Source organism: Cyclopterus lumpus, chromosome 1 (genome assembly GCF_009769545.1).
Source record: "Cyclopterus lumpus isolate fCycLum1 chromosome 1, fCycLum1.pri, whole genome shotgun sequence".
In the NCBI taxonomy this organism is placed as follows: Eukaryota; Metazoa; Chordata; class Actinopteri; order Perciformes; family Cyclopteridae; genus Cyclopterus; species Cyclopterus lumpus.
Window position 1 is genome coordinate 12347574 of NC_046966.1, and position 24904 is coordinate 12372477.

General features: G+C 41.1%; 1 protein-coding gene across 1 annotated transcript; it reads left to right on the plus strand.

The window, feature by feature from the left end:
* Positions 1 to 8308: 8308 nt before the first annotated feature.
* Positions 8309 to 24320, plus strand: chrnb5a (cholinergic receptor, nicotinic, beta 5a). The gene is made up of 8 exons (XM_034533897.1): positions 8309 to 9196; positions 14001 to 14146; positions 15564 to 15608; positions 15712 to 15821; positions 16391 to 16917; positions 21321 to 21811; positions 22992 to 23137; positions 23710 to 24320. The coding sequence occupies exons 1-8, from the start codon at positions 9151 to 9153 to the stop codon at positions 23723 to 23725; spliced, it is 1527 nt and encodes a 508-aa protein (XP_034389788.1). The 5' UTR covers positions 8309 to 9150; the 3' UTR covers positions 23726 to 24320.
* The last annotated feature ends 584 nt before the right edge of the window (positions 24321 to 24904 follow it).

Sequence of the window (24904 nt, forward strand, 5' to 3'; positions counted from 1 at the left end):
GGGTTTTCCAGTTATTATTTCCTCACCTCATGCTCGTCTTTACAAATGTAATTCTTGTAAAACAACAACTTTCCCACTGAGTCTGTAGGACAGTAATGAGATCCATGGTGCGGATATGTAATCTACACCATGGATCTACGAGGCTTTGAGTTGCACCAACTCGCAGGACTTCTGACCTATGGCAATACAACACTTGTCTTTATTTGACAATGCAGCACATTATAAATACAAATGTTTAATTTGAATAAAACACAATTGATTGTCATGGTTAATACTGAGGAGGCCAAGGGGCAACTGAGTCTACAAGAGTACAGAAACACTGGGGAAGGCTGCTCTCAAACCAGTCGGGCCATAAGTATTTGGACGATGACACACTTTTTCAAATGTTACGTATTTACATGACCACAATGGATTTGAGAAGCTCTTGTTGGGTCATCATGTAGACTTTAACAAAGACACACCTCTCTCCTCCAGAGTATTATTTAACCTCAGTATTGACGTTATGAAGTGTTTTTCACAAAGGAAATAATTCTGCTACGTCTACTTTACATGTCTGCCGGGCCTTTTGGTGTTGCTGAGCTTGCCAGTACATTCCTTTTATGTTTATGAATCCTAATGTTTCTGCTATCTGCCTGATAGGTTTGTGTTCTTCGTCAGCCTTTTAATGGCCTCATTCACTTGCATTGAGGCCTCTTTGGTCCTCATGCTGAGAGTTCACTGGACCAGCTACCAAAAGCAAACTCAACATTTTGAATAATCTCCAGACTTTTGTATCTGCTTAATTTGTCATAAAAGTACGAGGAAACAGACTTCAACCGCATATTGAGTGCATCATTTCAAATCTGTATAAATTCATGTTAAGAGGAAAATAAGACAAATGCAGCCCTGACTGTATGAACTTGTGGACAGGGATTCATTTAATATTGAGAAACTAGTATAGTCAGTCACTATGGTATATGAAATATTTTCTTTTTAACTTTGTGGACAATAAAAGATTAGTCTCATGCTGACATATGAACAGCACCCTTGTGCTTACTGTTAAAAGCCAATTAGCCAAGTGTTCCTGCAAGCTAGGTTAGCGAATTGTCACAACTTCACAGCATGTTGCAGATGTATCCTGATCAGGACGATGTTCAAGTGGGAGTGCTCTCTCGTCCTCGGAAGGAACATTTTGCTGCCTGGACCGAATGAGCCAACTTACTAGATCTATCTCCGTATTGACCCAACGTACTAATACTATGTCACTGTTAAGAGGCTGACGTAGGAAACATTAGTTAAGTTAATATGTAGTTCAAATCAATTAAAATGTTGCATTACATGTTACTGGTGAGCTAATATATTGTACTTATAAGTTAAAGCTAGTGTATTCATACATTAGTTTGCCTTCATAGATCTTATGAGTCTAACTAACCTTACCGGTAATTAATGTCACAGGCCTGACTTAAAAAAGGACAAAAACCTGTACTGCGATCGCAAACACTTCTTGGCTGACACCACCTGACATTTTAAGGTATGGTCAAGGAAACGTCCCACGGTTTATAGAAATGCATATCTGAGGTAATGTTGCAAATAAATGAAAAATCTTGTTGGAGGGTGCATCTTTCTCTTTCTGCAGTTTGAATCAGGTGGCCTGGGACCTAAAGTTAGATACTGTGTCTAATTAGTTACACCAGAGTAAACGGCACCATCTAGTGGGCAGTTTACATCCTTGCACTTGCTCTAACAGGGACCATAATAAATAACCCCTCCAAAAGTGATTTTCAACCGTGATGGATGGTCATGTGTATCCCTTAGTCAACCATGATTAGTTCCCACAGACATGACGTGTACACGAAGGATTCAGACATGTTACATCACAGTAATGTGTCTAACTTGTGCTATAGCATGTAGTGCTGGGCACATACATGTTCATGAGCACACGTGTGCCCATGTGTTGAATAGGAACCTTTGTAGAAATATATGCACAGATTGAATATAGTGGAGAACAGCATTAAATACAGAAGGAATGTGCTAGTGAATCATGTGTGAATTTGAGAAGTTTTTCCTTGTTTATTCCACATTTCTTTCTTTTGTTGTGACATTACTATGTGACATTAATATCTGGATCTGAAATGTAGTTAATTGAATTGTAAGAAAAGAATCCTAGGATGAAGAGTACATACATTGAATACAATATAAGCTATATCAAATATATTTGCAATATCTGCAACCATGATAACAAAAACATTGGTTTATTATAGTTTTACTGTATTTATTTTGGCAATTTGTTTAGTTTTGTCATAGTTAGTTTGGTAAAATGAACTTGTTTTGCTTATGTTACATTTCTGTCGTCAGCAATTTTGAACATCTTTTTCTATGTTGACGTTTTAGTATTTCTGTGTCACTGTCTCCCAGCTTTTGCTTTGGGCAGGATTCTGAAGACCTGCGTTGCAATGACAAACCTCGACAAAGTGTACATCAGCTTCCCTGGAGAAATACTTATTAAATACTTAGACAACCTATGTTGCAATTAATTACCATTCCTCTCATTATGTCGAGTGTGATAACAGGTAAGCCACTGGTGTATTTCACACTCCGTCAACTGTTACATTATTAGGTTATACATGTTACACACACACACATTCAAAAGTAATAAGCATATTTAAAATAACAATTGACACTACTTTGTCACAATTTGACAGTAATATATACGTTTTAAGAAATATAATCCTTGAGGTTAAAGATAACACGCTGAAGCTTAGGTTGCCCTAACTTTCCATGACATTAATGTACCTTTCAGAAATCATTTTACTGATGCTCTAACTTCAGCTTTAAGACCTCAGCTCATGTTTTTTTATAGGACTTTCTTGTGTGAGTGTTGGCACCTCCAGAAAGATCACCATGCGTTCTACAGTAAACATTGTTTCAACCATTTCTCTGTCTGTTGCTGGAGGTAAGAGAAGTACAACACATACAGTGTATTACAGTCCTGCAGTCAATCCCACCTTCATGTAGGTTATTATGTTCAGGTGTTGATTCAATTAACTATTGCATTGCTGGGTGGACAAAATAATAGGAATGCATTCTAAACGTGATGAAAGTACGGTGTATTGCAGGAATGCGATATTAAACTGCATTTGTTTAGTGTACCTAATAACTTTCAACTGATTGTAGTTCATTTTCCACTGTTTTTATATATAGTTAGTCATACAAACATAATTACTTAACAGGTATGACCCAAAGTCTGAATCATATGGTTTAAATTTTCTACATCAAAACTGTACTACACCCAAACAAAAACACATTGTCTCCCGGATTAGGAACACAGACTAAAAGTAGCAAATTCATATTCACTTTATTAAACAACCTACTGGTCAGTTTATAAGGATTTAAGTTACTGATTTATGTGTATTATACAGGATTAATTATTTTTTTACTGGTTTACTGGTTTACACTGGTTTAACTATCACAATTCCAGTGACCCTTTTCACAAAATTCCTATATTAATATAAATGTGATCATGTCCTGCAGTGCTTTTCCCTGGCACATGGGGAGGGCTCACTGTCCTTTGCAAGTCCCACAGCCATCTCATTTATCCTCCATTGTGTCCCCATCCTCAAGGCCCAAGTGAAGGAAAAGGACACAGTGATGATTTTAGAATTGGCCTTCGTCTCTTGGTGCTTGAGTTAGATTGAGTGTCACTTGGTCTTAAGAAGCAGATTGCTTCACCACACACTTTACACTTGAACTGTTCTTGCCCTCTGATGCAATGTAGACAGCCGTGTGGAGGGGCCCGTGAGCTCATAATCACTCCTTGCTCAACTTCCACATGACTAGAGAACCAACCAGGAAAAGTGGGCAACTGCCCCTGAGGAATTGGTTCCACTAAATTGTTGTTCAAACCAAACTTGCCTTGTGTCACTAAATTAAAACAGGATGTATCACACATACTCATAGTTACACCAAGTAACTGCCAGGTGTAACTGTTGTGTACCTAACTAAACCAACTAACGAAGCTATGGTCATTTTATGGTCATTTTTTCGTTTTTTTTATCCTCTAAATAATAGTGTTTGAAATTAAATGGTGTGTTTCTCCTCTGTTCCCACACTTACATGAGGATTATGTGTGCATAAAGCACAGTGAGAGGGATGGTGGGTAAGGGGCCCTGCTGCTAATGGGCCCCCAGCAGGTTTACCTGACCATTAACTTATATTATATCATTGTAACATATGTCGGGATGAAATTATATGCTGAAGCCCAAACACATTCATACAAAGTATCATTTTTCATCATTGTTCCTTTGTTGGTTATTTCGAAACCATGATCTGGCTGCAGACTATAAGGCTATACCCGGGTCATTTGGACCCATTTATTTGGTTACCATTGCCATCTAGTGGTGATATATGCATGAACACATGATATCTGTCCTTATCTTTTTTTTAGGATTAAGTAAGCTTTAAAAATGTCTAATTTTTATAAAAGCTATATTTGAAACACACAACAGGAATGTCTTTTTACCCGCATCTATGAGAAAATATTGGTGAAATCCTACCTGTGCATAGAAGCACAAATGAATGTATTCTTGAATCTATATGTATCGACCTTATAGCAATAGAGCTGTTGTGATGTTTTTATACAGAGTCATTAACTGATGTTTGACTAAACCGATTTAAAAAGAAATGCCTGACTGAGTGTTTTGAATCAGATCCAGACAGCTTTCATGATGTATCAGTAGGTGTTGTTTGCTAATCCTCCTAATCTGTATGAAACGTTTCCGAAACATCCGGAAATGGAATCAGTTTCACTGAAATATGCATTCATTTTCAGGACTGCCTTTCAGAGACACCCCCTCCATTACTAACTCAAGTGAACTTGTTTCATACATCTGTGACTGTATATTTATGATTGACATTACATTGGCTTTTGTTAGCACAGACATTTAGGTAACTTCTGTACAGTCACACTTTATTTTGTCTTTGATAAGTTGTTATAATTTCTTGAGTTGCCAGTGCTCAGGGTTTAGTTGCTGGTTGCTGCTGCTGAGGGACATATTTGCAGGCTGGCACAAAGGATACACACACTAAAGCAGAGCCTTTAAATAATTAAATATTACATAAAATGTCCGCCACATCATGGTGGGGTTTGAGGGTTATTATTATGTTTGCAGTTTTTGTTTAATTTCAACACGTGGTTAATTGCTGAACTATTTGTTCATAAACTAATTGCCTGTTGTTTTGTAGTTTAGTTAAAAAAAAAGATCTGATCAGCCTTTATGTTCCCTTTCTGTCAGTTTGTTGGGATGGATTTAGTCTTCGTTCTGTCTTTTTAGTCTGTTCAGTTATGCTAATTAGTTAAGTACTGTTGTTGGCCTCTTTTACGTGTCTAGAACTTCATTGCTTTATAAATTGTTTGTTAAATTTGTTGTTAAATAAAACCCTATTTTTTAAAATGTGACTCTTCATGCCATCCAGCTCAGCTCATCACAGTGCAATACTGACCACTATAAAACAGAGAAGCACGTTATCCATCTTTAAAACCTTTAAAATATGTTGAGTGAACTGGAAACCTGTGAAGAATAAAATCCAAAGGACCTATATAACATACTATATAGTTAATAACTAACTATTAGATAAAGCAAATTATTTTCCAGCCATGAAACAAGAAGCACTTACTTGTATGTGGAGGGGAGCAGTGGATTTCTGCAGGCTTCTTCCAGAGGGTCCATTTTCTTCTCACTATGTTTTATTTTACTCATCGTTACAACATCCCACACCATTACTGTGCTATTGACACTCAAATCTACTTCTCTTTCCCAGCCTCAAGCCCTCATACAGAGGCCTCGGCCTACATAGCTTTTAAACCTCTAGCTCGGATTCAATCTCAAGAAGATGGAGTGACTGTTTTCTATGGAGCTGTGGGCCCTGCACACAACCTCTAGATTAGTACTCATGAACCCATGGAGACTATTTTTCAGGATCATGGTGTTATTTCAGAAAACCATCATCCCGAGCCTGGTTGTTGCTTCTGGTCTGCCCCCGAAAAAAATAAACTGAAAGTATGGCGTTAAAGATATGGATGTTTATCAGGCAGTGTGAAAAGATGCTTTTGAGTTGCATTGTATGAAATGTAGGATGGACGTTTTTGGAGCATTTTTACCCAGATTCGAAAAGCCAGGATATCAAGCTATCTGCAGCTTCAGTTTTATTAATTCAAAACGGTCTCTGGCCCTGTCCTACAATTGCTTTAGTGCACTTCTAGGGGTAGACTGACACTGATATTGATTACATTGACTCATGTTCTGTTTAATATACTAACTATAGCTATGTTTTATTTTTTTAAACTCTATATCTCTGTATTAGAAAGATTTTTTAAGATGTTTTTGGAGAGTTGCATTCTGTGGATAACATTAGCGCTCTCACCAAAGTGTGACTGTGTGTGAGTGAGTTCATGAAATGGAAGGGGGGTTGTTTGTTGCAAGCTCAGCAATCTTTCCAACATGCACACTCAGCAGCCCTTATCTGGATAAATAAAGATTACAAACCAACAAGCATAGAGCTCTCACAGTAACGCCTTGATATATTGATCTCACCAAGCACAGTGTGTCCTGACTATAAATATATAAATATGTCAGGTATCATCTGGGCTCTGTTATTTAGCAGCCTGAAGCTGCCGATGTAAGAGATAAAGGTAGTGATGGAACAGCAGAGTTAAAGAAGGAGGGTGTTGGGAATTGACGTAAGCTGGGTTTCCCTCGTGCCAGTTAACTTGACTCCAGCAGACACACATTTCTAATATAGCGGGTTGAAACCTTGTAAAGGAGTAATGTGTTAGTGAAATATGGCCTGGTCTGTGAGGGATTCAGTATAAATATCCCTTCAGTCTTTGCTTTTGACATAATTTATTTCTGTTTTAGGTGATTTTGGTGAATACATGGCATTAGGGGGTTGCGTGTGTGCGTGTGTGAAAGGGAGTGAAAAAGTGTCTTCTGATTTAGATCAAATTATCAAAATGTTTTTTTGGACAAAATAAGATCCATAAGGTTATTTATTCACATATCCTGCTTGTGCATTGTAGGTTTTAAACAAACCTCTCAACCCCCCTGGCCAAGAAGAATCCATGCGACTGTCATGCTACTGAATCTGCATTGGGTTATTCATGAGCAACAAATAAAGTATCTAAAAAGTGGTGCTGCCTTTTCATGTCTTCTCCTCTTTATTGCTTTCAAACCCAATCCTTTCTCTCTTTTCACTGGAAGATCTACAGCAGAGTGGCCTGCGACATGACTCTCCTCTTAGTAAGATAGCAAATCATATTCATGTGCACCTGGTCATATGCAACATTACTGCGGCTCTGATGGTAGACAATAAAGACAGGAGACATGAACTCTCTACAGAGGAGTGTCTTTTAGCAGAACTCATTCAATAAAAATATCCCTCAATAAAAAAAAGTGAGTAAATGGTTATTCTTCAGAATAATTAGCGATACACAAAGCCTGCTGGTGGATAATTAATACATATAAATGTGATTACTGCAATTCCCACTATACATATTCTTTTGTGTAATTTCTAAAGCTAATAAATATGTTTTGCTTATTCAATTCAATTCAGTTTATTTTGTATAGCCCAAAATCACAAATTACAAATTTGCCTCAGAGGGCTTTACAATCTGTACACATACGACATCCCTGTCCCAGGACCTCACATCGGATCATGTGACTTAACTTTGTTGTAATGTCTTGCTCAGTGAAACTTTGGCATGTTAATGTTTCGGGGAATCAGCCAGTTTGGAGTGATGCATATATATATATATATGTGACAATTAAAATAAGGTTTAATGTAACGTTTAATGTATTTGTATCCCGATTAACTATGTATGTATGTATGTATGTATGTATGTATATACCGTATATATATATATATATATATATATATATATATGTATGTATATATGTATGTATGTGTATATATACAGAATATATATAAATATATAACTACAGTGTATACTGTATGCATATATACATTATATATATATGTATGTGTGTATGTATATATACAGTATATATACACATACATAAATACATATATACAGTGTATGTATGTATGTATGTATGTATGTATGTAATGTATGTGTATATATTTATACATCTATATAAGCTATTAAATCAGCTTAAAATAGATTGCTTCTTGTCATGGCTCATATTTAAATTTAAAAGTACAAACCGAGTCTATCAGATGACATTTGCTGTGGTCTCTTGTGAGTTCTCTTCTCTGTATTGTTCATGATAAGCAAAGGCAGAGCACCTCTGGCAGAACAGAGGCCATCTCCAGCAGACTGGCCGCAGCATCAGTTCGAGCCATGACGTGACTCTTTTCCACTGCGGTCCGCAACTCAGGGAGCACACGCACTCAACACCCCCCACGCCCCGCTGCTCCTCCTGGCTTCACTTCGGACAACATGGACTTTCATAGCTATTCGCCTCTGCATCGACATTAACCGCAAGTACTTACTCTGAGGTATCATATGAGCAACGCGCGTCTTGTCAGTGCCCACCGCACTTTTTGCAACTGCGCCAATTTCTTTACGCACGAGAACTTGTCCGCGCTTAATCAGAGGAGAGCGAACCTAACGCAGGTGAGCGCCGGTGGTTTGATCCTCAGAAGAAGAAGTTAAAATATTGTTTTGTGGGGAGATGAAAACAACACCCGTACACTTATTTGGACTTCTGGATTTGGATGGAGAGCGGTTTAAATGTAATCGTGGCTGGTTTGTGGCTGAGGCGGCAGTGCACCATGGGCAGCCCAGCTCCTCTAGTAGTCGGCTATACAATTAGAGACCAACATGTAATCTTTGGAAAATAAACATTTTCAACAAATTACTTGTTAAGTATATTAGAGACGTTTCTTGGTTTCGGTCATTTTTGCGCTTCTGAATATTCTGGCGACAGACGACGAACCAAAGCAGGTGTGTGTGTGTGCGTGTCGTGTGTGCGTGTGCGTGTGTGTTTGTGTGTGTGTGTCCACCAGCGCAGAGAAGTGAAGAAACAAGAACCGTATCACGACGGAATATAAACACTGTTATTTAGAATTGAAAGCTATTCGCAGTCAAGGCTCTTGTTTTTTTGGAGGACAATATAACAAAGTAGCAAGTTTGTCAAAGGAAGCAGAAAGGAGATGACTGCCAACACTGTTCTCCTGCTCTTCATTCTCTCTCACACAGGTATGTTCTTCTATATTCTTTACATTTACCGAAGTTTGGATGTGTATCTAGGTTAGGTGACGTAGTAAAACGGTTGTTTTGACAAACGACCCGAGACCTACACCTTGTGTGCTTTAGCCGGCATCTGCACATTGACTAAAACAACACGACGCTGTCCATGGTGCTTATGGACACACAACTTCGCCATCATGAAAACGTCTCTCAAAAAGATGAATATACAAAGGAAAAGTCTTTATTTCTCTCTCTCTCTCTCTCTCTCACACACACACACACACACTCATACACACACACGCACACACGCACACACACGCACACGCACACACACGCACAGAGGAGGTTGAGATGAGCTCTAAGTGGACTGCAGAATAGATAATTTACCCAACGGTAAATTAATGTAATGTCCTGTAGATAATCATGCACAGGTTTGCCACATTAAAGGTGGCACTAATATGATATTAACTTATAATAAATAAATGAGCTATATTATTCAAAATACTTCTTTGCTCTCAGCGGTTCATTAAATTTTACTGTGAGAAATATTTAAGCAGACAGACAAACTGCTGCTTTTTTTGCATATGTCCAAATATGTCATTGCATCTTTACAACACTAACTGGTGTAGACTGTGTTACAAGAGTGCACATTCAATATGACAGTTTATTTTCAATGTATGTATTGATTCAATGGAATCGTATTGTGAAGAAATCATACATCAAGATACACAATTGTTTTCTAAATTGATAAGCGCATTACTCACATTTCTCAAGATATCTGAATTCTGCTCATTGGAATACACTCATGTTGTTAAATCTAGCTATTGTCTTAATTTGATTACCCTGTTTTTGTGCACTCATGTAAACACAGGAAATATATATTTCTTCCTCTTTAATGTCTCTGGAAACATCATTAAATGAGAAAATACTCAGTTGTTTTCTTTTGTCATGTATTTAGTTTGAATTTATTGAATTACAAGTAAACATGCTTTATCGTGATATATTGTATTGATATGAAGTTACCTGCATCAGGATTAAAGGTTGCACAACCCTACCTGAAATAAACAGGTGGGAGTTCAATGTAGCTTATACATTTTTCAAATATTCTTTAAAAAGCAGAACGATACAAGAGGTCAAATCTGTAGTGATCATAATGCAGTGTTAGCCTTATGTACTTACGTTTTAGCTATAGAGAGAGAAAGAAAGAGACATCTTGTCATGTCATTGTCTATCAGTGGAGCTAGGTTCACTCGTATACATTATTTACTTTAACATGGCAAAAAAACAGCGCAATTGTTGTCTTTTATTTTTTACTTTGAATTATTAATTTGACCATTTTTCTCTTGCTATGATTGTTACATGTTATTCAAACTCTTTGCCACAAGCCAATAATATCATTGTGGTAGAAAACCACTCAATCACTTTCTTCTATTGAAATAGCATTGTGCTTAGGCCACTCAATTTCTTAATAGCCACATTCAAAATACATTGAGTGCAAAACCCATCATGTGTAGTTCATGTTTATGTACATGTTCAGTTATTGTTGCCTCGAGTAAATTACTTTACACAACCTGCTTTTCCTATCTGTTACTTCAGATTTAAATTGTTGTATCTATTGATAGTCCGACTCCTTTATGACTAAAGAAAGACACTAACTGGAAGGACCCCTGCATATTCTTTAAAGTCCCCTGTATATTCTTTAAGGACCCCTGTACATTCCCAAAAGGAGAGGATGCTGTATGTCTTTGACAACACATTTGAATTTCTTTTATAGAAAAGCAGAAACAGGTTTTAAAAACTGTGTGTAGTGATCATACTTTTAGAACACACAGATGGGCTCTTTGAATAATTTACAGAAGGCTATTTTATACCTACTGCCAAGAAAGCTCCCGTCTTTTAGGCAGAACATTTGGATGTCTCCACCACTGTCCTAAAAGAACGGTTTCCTTTTATTAACCTGACCTCGATTCAGTTTTTCTTCTACAGAGTGTTGACGGTTGCATACTTTCACCATACAATTGTATCCGCTTGTAGGCTTTGCTTCAGCTTTAGTTTGTAGGCTGGACTTATCTTTCAATAGGACAACATTATGGAGACAGGAAAGAAATCTGAGGCACCAATAGTCATGTCTGCTCTACAATAACAAGTGGACTCTGACCAAGATTAGGTATGACATGCAGCATCGTCAAGCATTACTCTCTAACATCCATTAAGGCAAAGATACCCTGCAAACTTGGTTTGAATTATTTAAATTATGTAATACACCAAGAAGGCACACAGTACTTTGCTGTGTCTGCCAGCAAGTTGGTGTGGGTGTGTGGGTGTTTGAAGACTCCATCAGGCCTGATGTCTGGCACCGTTCCTTAGTCACAGCATCTGTGTTTCAACTGAAGCTGTCGCAAAACATATGGTTAAAAAACACACCAGTCCCAGTAGGCTTTAATAAACAACAATGTTACACAATAAAGTCTGTTTACAGACCTTGGTCAGTTGTTTAAGGCCTTTTGTGGCTGAAGGAGCTTTATGAAGTCTGATAAATCGCCCCAGGTGATGTCACTTGAGTCAGGGTTGAGCATTGAGTCTGAAGACTGCGAGTTTGAAAATAAAAAAGAATCTGGACTTTATAAATAATAAGCGATCCCACCACTCCTCATCTCTGCTCGAGGCTAGCAGCTCGAGGCTACGTTAACCACTACCAGCAGAACACACTCAAATCTCTTACCGAACAGAACTACACGCAGTAAAGTTACATAGTGAGGAATGTGGGCGCCAGATTTTGACAAGTAAGAAGAACGCATGAGACATTGTCTCATGCGTTCTTCTTACTGTCTTTTTTTTTGTGCTCAATGAGCGCAATGCTAAAAGGTTCGAGTACTCTTTCCAAAGGTTTATCCAATTACCTTTAGCTGGAACTATTCATCCAGGCGTACAAGCATGTGGTTCAATGAATCTCAATAAAGTGAGTCTGCTGGGATCAACTCCCCGGCAACCAGATGAATAATTATGTTCCTATACAACAAAACCACTTTGTTCCTGTTTTGAGGGAGCGTATTTTGGCTTATGTTTGCTTTTGACGTAGAAAAAAATGGAAATGAGTCTGTGGAAGTTTGAAGTCGGGTTGTGGATTGGTCAAAAACACACAGGACTTCCCCCCAGGTGGTTGCTGTTTGTGTCATGTGTGAACCACGTACCAATGTTGCCTAAATGTAACTAAGTTGTTTGGTTGCCAAAACATACTTGTTTTTGCGGGGGTTTTCCTTTCAGTTTTGTAGTAATTTTAGGCCAAACCATGGTGTTTTTTTCTCTAAATTTGACAGCGTTTCTTATTTTGTTCTGTTTCAGTTCACAAAGTTGACCATGTGTTTCAAACTGTTTCCAAGTGCGCCCGTAATCCTGGAGAAAACTTACATTTTTGCTGCCCCTGTGGACAAAGGCGATAGTATTTCCATGAGCACCACGGCCTCATGTTGTATAGATCTTTATCTGGATAGCACGTGCATTTGGGAAAGGAGGCACTCTATTTGTCATTGTTTGTTCTTTGATCAATTATTTTCCCCTTCCTCTTTGCTCATCCTGCACCAATTATCAGCCCTAACCACAACATATAATGTAAAAAATAAAATCTACTAAGTACATAGAAATAAATCACACAATGAGCATTTGCTTTATTTTTTATTACTAAGACTGTTTAACAAAGTTGTTACCCCCTTATTCCCTTTCCTAATACTTACATATTTTCCAGATACAGATAGCCTACCCGGTATGTATTTTCCTGTATAAGCAAAAGAAAATCCAAAACTAATTGGCAGGCTGTTATTAAAACATGTTCATACTCTAAATGCATTGATGCCACTTAAGATATCATCTACATGTGATTAAGGGCTCCAACTATTAGGTTAACCTACAGTTTAACGAACGAATCTCTCGCACAAATAGACAATTATAGACAAAAATAATAATTTATCCTTTGAAGATGAAATAAATTGAAGACTGAAGTTTTATTCAGTTCTAATAAATTCCTTTACCTCTCTCGCCTTTAAATAGCTGAACACATTGACAGTGACTTGAAGGAACAGGCTGCAGTAGTAAACAGAGAACAGTGTTGCTCATCCAGCCTTTTCTTACAGAAAGACACAATTCATGTGGCACAGAGGGGGTGAAGCACTCCAGAAAATAAACGCTCTCTGCACTGTTGTCAGTTTGTTTGACAATGTAGACATAATGGTTGTGGAAGCCAGGAGAGCGGGTCAAAAGCATTTTGCTTCTGACTTATTCATACGATCACTTTTACGTAACCAATAATTTAGGGCTGAGGAAACACAAAGCTTCAGGGATCCTCTCAGTGATGGATGCATGACTGGAATTTTGTTTATTATTTTTGCTCTAAAACCCTGCAGTAAAGCGTGAGACTGCAAGACGCAACCCCCCCCCCCCCCACACACACACACACACACACACACACACACTCACATGTTACAGAGAATACGTGATTCAGCCCTTTGGTTAATTTCCTTCATTTACACCCAACTTGTTTATTGTTCATCATTCACGGTGTCACTGGACTCAAAACATACCGAGATGAATATCACGCTCGGAGCTGCAACATGCACGCAAATATAATGTGGGGACATTTTTCTATTCAATGACTCAATTAAAGCAAGACACACTACCCCTAGACAAGTACGTTGTTTGTTTCTAGAAGAGCCTTCAAGGTACATGCAAGTGTACCAGTATTGTTAAGATTTTAATATAGGTTTATAGCTCTTTCAAAATGAAATGTCCTCCCGCTCTCTGTTTTCTGAATGGTCTGCAGGCAGCAGAGCAGAGAATGCAGAGGAACGGCTGGTGAACTACCTGTTGGGTCCAGAGCGCTACAACAAACTGATCAGACCTGCTGTCAATAAGAGCCAACAGGTCACCATCTCCATACAGGTGTCTCTGTCGCAGCTCATCAGTGTAGTAAGTATGTTTCCTTTATATAAAAACACATATTTGGGGCTATGAGGTTATGCCAGACGCTACATACATTATCAATTTGAGTACAGCGACGTCCTGTTTGTGACAAAATGTTTAAAGGAATATAACCAAAGCCCTCTTTGATATATTATCTTATGAATCTGACCGAAGCACTTTGATTCATATCTTTTATAGCAATGCTTGAGAATCACAAACCCGGCAACATCTTTGGGTGTTGCGCCATAATGGCGGTGCAGCCACTATTTCACCTATTCCCTGTGGTGGTGAATCAGTGTCTGCTAGAAGTATTAACTAGTGACTCGCAGCCGAATGCGTCTGTGGTTACTCGTGGTCATGTATGGAGATAGATCATAAACACAGATAAGTATGTTTTTTAAGTAAAGGCTTTGTTGAGGACACAGCTGTGTTCACAACGACACACACAATGACACATTCCGCTAAGAGATTACATCGCGGTCATTAGGTTGCTCTACTTAGAGCAACTAATGTTGTATTTCACAATAACGCCACAGTTGGTTAACATATTCTGTGGGACCACACCAGCTCCCAGGCAGTGTCTTAGTCCACTTTATATAATATAACATAATAGATGCATGCTATTTTTTCAGGTTTATAATTCTGTTCTCATTCCTTTAAGGATCCTTGTTACTGAATAATAATAATAATAATAATAATAATAATAATAATAATAATAATAATGATCATTTATTACTGTCTCTGTACCGGTGTACTTAACTTGTTTTTATCAAGTCATACTGGTTTATCTATACAGTAAAGACCCATGCAGGGCCTGACACAGGTGTTTTCACTGTAACCTAATTAGATGAACCTGACACTTAAAATGTGACCATTGTAAGAGAGACTCGGTTGATTTTGTACTTCCTTTAACTGGTTATGAAACAGTCTCAATGTAATACTTGTGCCTCTATATGATCTACATACATAAGTAAAAGAGATCTCTCCTGTTAGCACAAGACAACTTATAATGCAGTCACCATCTTTCATTTCAATTATGCAATACTTCAGTCTCCTGTCATGAACAGATCCCACTTGGATGCCTTGTGTTGCATTCAATCATATTTAGCATCTGAAATGAATGTAAATACTATAATGTATAATATATATAGATATATATTTATATATATTATATGTTTAGCTCTGTATGACATCCACCTTTGTGACATTTTGTGAATGTTTTGAAAGGGATATTATGCCACAAAATGTTTATGTTATTGCATCCTCTCCATATAGGGGCTTTGATATTTAGGTTTGACCTTTAGTGTGTTGTGCTTAATCTACTGCCAGAAGACAGCAAACTAATAATTCAACCATTTCAATAAAAAGGGATTTAATGGAAATTATGCTTATTAAATGACAAGCGACTATTGTTTTCTTGTAGAATGAGAGAGAACAGATAATGACGACCAACTTGTGGCTGTTTCAGGTACAATTACATCTTTCTAACTATCCAATGCACACACAATGTTCAATATACAGTTTGTGGGTGTGTTTGACAGTAAGAAAGTTTATAAACACTCTATTTGCAGGAGTGGAATGACTACAGGCTCAGATGGGACCCAGAGAAGTATGAAGGCATCAAGAAACTACGAATACCATCCAAACACATCTGGCTTCCTGATATAGTGCTATACAACAAGTATGTGCATGTCCTCCCACCAAAGACAATTTGTCCATATTTGATTGTGGTGATCTGGATCTGTTATGGTGTGCTAAAGTCAGTGTAATAAAAGAATGCAACTACATTGATGTGTTTATGTGTGTGGTGGCCTTAAATGGATTACTTTATGGCATTATTGGAGTTAGTGTATATCATTCTACAGTAGTTAGAGGCTCTCCAACGTTCAACGTTCTAACATCAGGGCTTTACGAGCAAAACAACTCATGTGAATAAAAGCCTGTTTCTCAAAGGGGATTTTGTAATTAAAATGTTGCTATCTTTCTCTACTAAGCCACTTTTTTGGAAAGGTGAAGGGGATTAGTAAGAGCTTAATTAATGTCTACTTTTAATATGACTTCATAAGACATTCATGGGGAATAGTTTGGGTTTGTCTGATTATTATCATTGCGATGAAGGGAACAACGGTTTACAGTGCTGCCTTAAGAGTTAGCTGACTTCAAATATGACTTATATATGTGTTGATTGTAATTGCAGACTTTGAATCCATCCTCTTTCTGATCTTCCCTCTCACCCACAACCTCTCACAGTGCTGATGGCGTGTATGAGGTTTCCTTCTATTGCAATGCGGTGGTCTCCAACACAGGAGACATCTTCTGGCTTCCCCCGGCCATCTACAAGTCGGCCTGCGCCATCGAGGTGCAGAACTTCCCCTTCGACCAGCAGAACTGCACTCTCAAGTTCCGCTCCTGGACCTACGACCACACAGAAGTTGATCTGATCCTCACAAGCGACTTCGCCAGCCGCGATGACTTTACGCCGAGCGGGGAATGGGATATCGTCTCGCTTCCGGCGCGCAAAAATGAGGACCCCAATGACATCACCTACCTGGATATCACCTATGATTTTGTGATCAAGAGGAAGCCGCTGTTTTACACCATTAACCTGATCATCCCCTGTGTGCTGATCACGTCGCTGGCTATCCTGGTGTTCTACCTGCCATCAGATTGCGGGGAGAAGATGACGCTGTGCATCTCTGTGCTGCTGGCTCTCACTGTGTTCCTGCTGCTGATATCAAAGATAGTGCCACCTACTTCTCTCGCAGTGCCACTCATAGGTCAGTCAGATTTATTTGCATCTTTGTTTAGCTGTATGCAGCTAGCGGTATGAACCATTACTTCCATATGATTGCATTATTGGTAATTAAATAAGCTGAAAAATCATCTAAAATATTTCAACAACACACAAGTAACTTTTTGAGGTCTAGTTCAAAGACACGTTTTTTATGCCAAATATAATAAACATATCCTTCATTCAGATTTTGCCTAAATAACCAAGCTTGTTAATACTTTTTTATTAATAAAAGTACGACAAGTAGGTAGGATTTTTCAGTTTCCATGAAAGACTATATTCACATTCAGGGTAATAAACGTATTTACTTTCTTGGAGAGAATTAGATGAAAAGATAAACAGTGCTAGACTGTTCCTCTACCTGCACCTCTAAAGCTCAGTAATAAAGGCATAATAATAATTCATTTAATCTGTATAACAGTCAAAGTGTAAAGTTGTGATGTTTACAGGAGCTTATGTATTGGAGAATTTCTCGCTTGGGTGCAGGAACTTCCTGATTTTTAAGTATGTTTAACCATAAATCCTAATTTATTTATTGGCTCTCATTTTATTTTGCTATTGATATTATTTGCTGTTGAAACTCACATCAAAAACCTCAAGGGGCAACATCGTTTCCTTTTCCGGCTTTAATTGCAAAACATGATACAAGTCCTCTCTATTATTAACAGCAACTTCACAACAAACACAATAAGCCTTTGGAATTGCTCACCAAATGAAAACTCTATTTCTATTACAATTTGAACCTCAGAGTAGCAAATTGGTGAGTGACATTATTCTGTTGTTGTACTGATGGAAGTATTGATGTGGAAATGTTCAGCCTGTAAAAGGTGAGCCATACAGAACCTTTATTTTAGCTTATTTGTTCATGTTGGCTCCTCCTATGAATCGCCACCTTAACGTGGTGGAGGAGTTTGAGTGGCTCAGTGATCCTGGGAGCTATGTTGTCCGGGGCATCAGCCCCTGGTAGGGTCTCCCAAGGCAAACAGGTTTCAGGGGAGAGCCCAGACTAAGAGCGGTTCAATAAACCCTGATGATAAGCAGCCCACGGACTGAAGCTACCTTGCCCGGACAAGGGAAACCGGGGCACCCTCCCGGAGCCAGACCCAGGAGGGGAGCTCGTCGGCGAGCATCTGGTGGCCGGGCTTTCGCCCATGGGGCCCGGTCGGGCTCAGCCCGATAAAACATCAAGGAGCAGCAGTCACCCTGTGGACCCACCACCCGCAGGGAGAATTATCGGGGTCGGGTGCTATGTAGACCGGGCGGCGGGCCAGGCGGGAGACCTGGGCAGACCGATCGCTGGCGGCATAGACTAGCTCTAGGGACGTGGAATGTCACCTCACTAGCGGGGAAAGAGCCGGAGCTGGTGCAGGAGGTGGAGCGGTACCAGCTAGATATAGTTGGGCTCACCTCCACGCACAGCATGGGCTCTGGAACCAAGCTCCTGGAGAAGGGTTAGACTTTGTCCTTTTCTGGAGTTGCCCAGGGTGAGAGGCGCCGGGCGGGAGTGGGGATACTCACGAGCCCCCGGCTGAGCGCCGCTGTGTTGGAGTTTTCCCCGGGGAACGAGAGGGTCGCCTCCCTGCGCCTACGGGTTGCGGGGAGTAAGGCTCTGACTGTTGTTTGTGCTTATGCACCGAACAGCATTTCGGAGTATCCGGCCTTCTTGGAGTCGGTGGGAGGGGTCCTGGAAAGGGCGCCGCCTGCCTACTCCATAGTTCTCCTGGGAGACTTCAACGCTCACGTGGGCAATGACAGAGAAACCTGGCGGGGCGTGATTGGGAGGAACGGCTTGCCCGATCTGAACCCGAATGGTGTTTTGTTGTTGGACTTCTGTGATAGCCACAGTTTGTCCATAACGAACACCATGTTCGAACATAAGGTGGCTCATAAGTGTACCTGGTACCAGAACACCTTAGGCCGGAGATCAATGATCGACTTTGTAATCGTATCATCTGATCTGCGGCCGTATGTCTTGGACACTCGGGTGAAGAGAGGAGCAGAGCTGTCAACTGATCACCACCTGGTGGTGAGTTGGATCAGATGGCGGGGGACTCGGCTAGAAAGACCTGGCAAGCCCAAACGTGTAGTGAGGGTGAACTGGGAATGTCTGGCAGAGGATCCTGTCCGGGAGGTCTTCAACTCCCACCTCCGGAAGAACTTCTCACAAATCCCGAGGGAGGCTGGGGACATGGAATCCGAGTGGACCTTGTTCAAAGCCTCTATTGTGGACGCGGCTGCTCGGGGCTGTGGCCGGAAGGTCATCGGTGCCTGTCGTGGCGGCAACCCGAGAACCCGGTGGTGGACACCGGAGGTGAGGGAAGCCGTCAAACTGAAGAAGGAGGCCTTTCGGGCCTGGCTGGCCCAGGGGTCTCCTGAAGCAGCTGACGGGTACCGGCGGGCCAGAAGGGCTGCAGCGACGATGGTCGCGGAGGCTAAAACTCGGGCATGGGAGGAGTTCGGGGAGGCCATGGAGAAGGACTTTCGGTTGGCCTCAAGGAAGTTCTGGCAAACCATCCGACGGCTCAGGAAGGGAAAGCAGGGTATACCCCAGGCTGTTCTCAGCAGGGGGGGGGAACTGCTGACCCGGACTGGGGACATCGTCGGGCGGTGGAAAGAGCACTTTGAGGAACTCCTAAACCCGGCCAACATGTCCCCCGGAGAGGGGGCAGCGCCGGAAGACTTTGGGGTGGATTCACCCATATCCCTGGCAGAGGTCGCTAAGGTAGTCAAAAAGCTCCTTGGTGGCAAGGCGCCAGGAGTGGATGAGATCCGCCCTGAGATGCTGAAAGCGCTCGACATTGTTGGGCTGTCTTGGTTGACACGCCTTTTCAGTGTCGCATGGGGGTCGGGAACAGCGCCCATGGACTGGCAGACCGGGGTGGTGGTTCCCATCTTCAAGAAGGGGGACCGGAGAGTGTGCTCGAACTATCGTGGTATCACACTGCTCAGCCTCCCGGGAAAAGCTTATGCCAGGGTGCTGGAGAGGAGGCTCCGACCGCTTGTCGAACCTCAGATTCAAGACGAACAGTGCGGATTCCGTCCCGGTCGTGGAACAGTGGACCAGCTCTTTACCCTCGCAAGATTACTGGAGGGCTCCTGGGAGTTTGCCCAACCAGTTTACATGTGCTTTGTAGACCTGGAGAAGGCTTTCGACCGGGTCCCTCGGGGGTTTTTGTGGGGGGTGCTGCGGGAGTATGGGGTGCCGGACCCGTTGGCACGGGCCATCCGGTCTCTGTACGCCTGCAGTAGGAGCTGTGTTCTCCATCTGTGTTCATCTCCTCGGTAGTAAGTCAGACACGTTCCCGGTGGGTGTTGGCCTCCGCCAGGGCTGCCCTTTATCACCGGTCCTGTTCGTGACCTTCATAGACAGGATATCTAGGCGCAGCCAGGGGGCGGAGAGGATCCGGTTCGGGAGTCTCGGGATCGCCTCTCTGCTGTTTGCGGATGATGTGGTCCTGTTTGCCTCCTCGGACCGTGACCTCCAGCATTCACTGGGGCGTTTTGCAGCCGAGTGCGAAGCGGCAGGGATGAGAGTTAGCACCTCCAAATCTGAGGCCATGGTGCTCTGCCGGAAACCGGCAGATTGCTCCCTCCAGGTGAGGGCAAACTGCCTACCCCAAGCGAAGGAGTTCAAGTATCTCGGGGTCTTGTTCACGAGTGAGGGTAAGGTGGAGCGGGAGATCGACAGGCGGATCGGTGCCGCTGCAGCAGTAAAACAGGCGCTGTACCGGTCCGTCTTGGTGAAGAGGGAGCTGAGCCGGAAGTCAAAGCTCTCCATTTACTGGTCGGTCTACATTCCAACCCTCACCTATGGTCACGAACTCTGGGTCGTGACCGAAAGAACGAGATCTCGGATACAAGCGGCCGAAATGAGCTTCCTCCGTAGGGTGGCCGGGCTCAGCCTTAGAGATAGGGTAAGGAGCTCGGACATCAGGGGGGAGCTTGGAGTCGAGTCGCTGCTCCTTCGTGTCGTAAGGAGTCAGCTGAGGTGGTTCGGGCATCTAGTCAGGATGCCTCCTGGACGCCTCCCATTAGAGGTTTTCCGGGCACGTCCAACTGGTAGGAGGCCCCGGGGAAGACCGAGGACACGCTGGAGGGATTATATCTCCCGGCTGGCCTTGGAACGCCTCGGGATCCCCCAGAATGAGCTGGAAAGTGTTGCGGGTGAGAGGGAGGCCTGGGTCGGCCTGCTGAACCTGCTGCCACCGCGACCCGAACCCGGATAAGCGGGTGATAATGGATGGATGGATGGATGTTCATGTTGGACATTATGCCCGCAATTATTTGAGACTCAGTGGTTATTCAATCACAGAGTAACAAGCAGTGTGATTTAAGGCCGCACCGATATTTACGTGTTCATTGTGACCTATTTTTGTTTCTCTCTCAAAGGTAAATACTTGATGTTCACCATGGTGTTGGTCACTTTTTGTATTGTGACCAGCGTCTGTGTCCTCAATGTGCATCACCGCTCCCCGTCCACCCACCACATGCCCGACTGGGTCAAACGCTTCTTCTTAGTCCGCCTCCCCACCTTCCTCTTCATGAGGCGTCCAGGATCTTCCAACATCCGTGATAAACTCCGCAGGAAGTATGCAAACCCGAGTGCCATCGGGAAAAACAATTCCCAGAGCAGCACAGACAAGAGGCAGTATTCAAACATCAGACTCGGTGGGATCCAAACAGATGCCGACTCTTTCTACGTGAATGAGGACTTGGCAAACAAGTTTTGCTGGAAGGGGGACGACATCCCAGATGGGGGTTGTGGGTTTTCAGACTTCCGGAGGCCTTCGGCGGTTCAGTGGGATGCAGATGTGGAGGAGGCGGTGGACGGAGTAAGATACATCGCCGAACATATGAAGACGGAAGATGACGATGAAGGGGTGAGGAGACAAAGCCGTGGTTATCAGTGATGATGAGCAGGAAGAGAAGGATCAAAGGATGAAAGAAAGGGAGGACAGAATACATTATTGGAAACAAATTAAGGAAGAAAATACCTATAAAAGCAGATTATGGAGATAGGGATGACAAAGAATAAGGGCGGAATAAAGAGATTTGTACAAGAAATGAAGAAGTTATCAGGGCCAGATAAGACACATACCATGTCATGTCTTAAATCATTCAGTATTTGCTTTTGTCCTTCTGGGACATTATTCCAACCTGTCAACCATCAATTTATTTTCAGAAGATATCAGATAACGTCAGAAAACCCTGCACACACTCTAATAAATAGACCAACTGAAGGACTAACTGTAACCCCACACGTGTGGCTTCTTATCAATAATGTTAAGTTTAAAGAGTTAGCTCCTTGAGTTTGTTAGAAACGCTGTCACTGGCTGACTTTATTGTCTCCAGCTAGCTTGTATTCAAATGAGAACCCAATATAAGTGCTTAAATATGTACCCATGCAGAAGACATGGGGCTACAGTAACGTTATTCATTTTGCATTTAGTAGTGATGTTCATGTGTAGCGACAGCAAACAGACAGACAGATGGAGATTCGTTGGTTTATAATTAGATAATAAGGAACATTGTAAGATCAAAGACCTTTTCCGACTGCTCAGCATGTTTGCTCGTATTTTTCACCTTCAACAATAGAAGAAACAATGAGGGACGAGGACTACCCAATGTGTTTATAAAAAACATTATGCAATCTCAGGTAATGTTGGCTGAAACTGCTGCAGTTTTGGACCTAGATTCTAAAATGACTTTTCACAACAGTCCATGTTGTCATAAATGGGTCTTTTCAAACATTTTACATAACCCATAACCTCATAGACTATATAATAATTAAATAAATAAGGATGTTGATCTACTACTGTGGGTCGTAATCTAATTGCTAAGCTATTATTGGGCAGTCACTGTTTGGCGGAGGGGTCTAGCAAACATGCTGCCGTAAAATAGTTAGATGGTGAGCATACACACTTTTAAAGCCCCCTCACAAGTTCATGTTGTTCTGGAGTAAAAACATGGTGTTTCCCTAAATCTCTGTTCCTACAAACCTCCTTTATAGTCATGATTTGATCCGTGTTAACAATCTGTAACTTGTTGGTTTGGTTCCAGATCATAGAAGACTGGAAGTACGTAGCCATGGTGATAGACCGTCTGTTCCTGTGGATCTTCATCCTGGTGTGTCTGGTGGGAACTCTGGGGCTCTTCATGCAGCCGCTGTTCCAAAGCTATAACACACCCACAGCTGATGACCCAGAGTGAGTCACATACATTAAAGTACATCACAACATTTCTCTTACCTTGGGGGAAAACAAGTCATTTAAATGTCTAAAATATGAAAGAAACCAACTTTCTTCTGTGTACCCAATCAATGGCAATGTCCATTTGTACTGTATCCCCACAAATAATGTTTTCCAAGCAGTAAGAGAAAGTGTCATCTTTCTAGATGAGATAATGGTGTGATTTCAACCTGCACTATGGTTGTCTGATTTTTGATGCACATTAATGGGCACTCGGTTGAGATGCAATATGGTAGAATCAAGTATCTTGTTATTTATAAATAATGAGTTATAAGTAAAATAGTTGAGTATTGCTTTGATATTTTTCAGTTATTTATGAACCAGAATCAATAAGCCAACATCAATATGCCAAATCAGAAGAGATAATGTCTAAATGTTAGCCAAACCTGTAATCATGCAAAAAAAAAAGATGATCTTAATTTCAAAAATATCCTGGGTGCTGTCAAATACATAAATCACAGCATTCATGGAGAAGGTGTTCATTGCATGTCTTCTAATCTATTTCTATTTTCTGTTCTCTCTTTTCATAGGTATGGAGATTTCTAAGATTTGTGTGACATGAGATAGAAAACTGCCAAATAATTGTCTCCCATAGAAACTATAATTGAGAAGGTGCACCAGATCTGGCTCTGATCTGATACATACCCAGCCTAATTAATGCAGCCAGCTATAATGACTGTGTTTGTAACAGTGGACCTAAAAAAAAAAACTCCTCTGCACCACTGTTGATGTGAAAAATAAGACATTATACTAAGTATTGGCACACTACAATTGACCACATCTTACCCTGTTTTAAACCAAGCTTTATTGTAACAACGCAAGAACAATTTGTCCTATCCAACTTTTCCCTTCATGAACTCATTATTCCATCATCTCTCGCTCTGTCTATCTTCATGTTCTGCTTCAGAGCATTGTGCCTCATCTCCACAATCCACGTCCCGAGCAATGTTGTAATCGTTACCGCTATGGCTTATTTTGAAGAATGTGTATTCTCCTCTTTCTGTCACTTGTTTGGTTATTTTTTTATTTTCTCTCCTTTGTGCGCCATATCACTTCACACTTTTAGCAGCACCAGGTTACATACAGTATTAAGAATAAATGTGACACTGACTGTATTGAATAAAAAGCTGTTCCCTCAGTCACATGTTCCCCAGTTTCTTCCTCAAATCTTCCCCTCTACTTAAAGGACTATACCAATAATGTCAACCCAGTAAATCCTGTGTGCTTAAAACAAACATTTCCCAATTGATACAAGTGTATTTTTTTAATGCATATTTATACTTTCCATCAGCTCATTGGTTTGTAGACACCTACAACTTAACATAGCTAATGCATCACAGTGAAACATGCAACAGCACTGATTTTCATTGAAGGCATGTCATTTTAGACTTTATATTGTGTTAAAATCCCCAGACAGGAGTTATGTGGCTTGAACATGAAAAGAAACACTGGTGTGGTCCTGAAGTTGGTCTAAATTGAGGTGATAGTCATGAATACTAATTGCTGCACTATATTAAAGTAATGTTTATAAACCACAGCTATTGCTCTGATTGGACTGGTATCCTTGACTAATTCAAGTTCCACACATGTTATTACCATAAACACAACAACTGCAGTTTATGTTGACCAAACCCCACATGCACCGCCCTGCTGCATCAAATGTATATCAATCTAAAAGTATGCTAAAATCTACACTGCCAATCTGTTTCAGAATATGACTGGGCT

Coding starts and splice junctions, on each gene's coding strand:
- chrnb5a (XM_034533897.1), top strand. CDS start 9,151: ATGACTGCCAACACTGTTCTCCTGCTCTTCATTCTCTCTCACACAG. Junction 15,609..15,711: donor CCAACTTGTGGCTGTTTCAG/GTACAATTACAT, acceptor CTCTATTTGCAG/GAGTGGAATGACTACAGGCT. Junction 15,822..16,390: donor GATATAGTGCTATACAACAA/GTATGTGCATGT, acceptor AACCTCTCACAG/TGCTGATGGCGTGTATGAGG.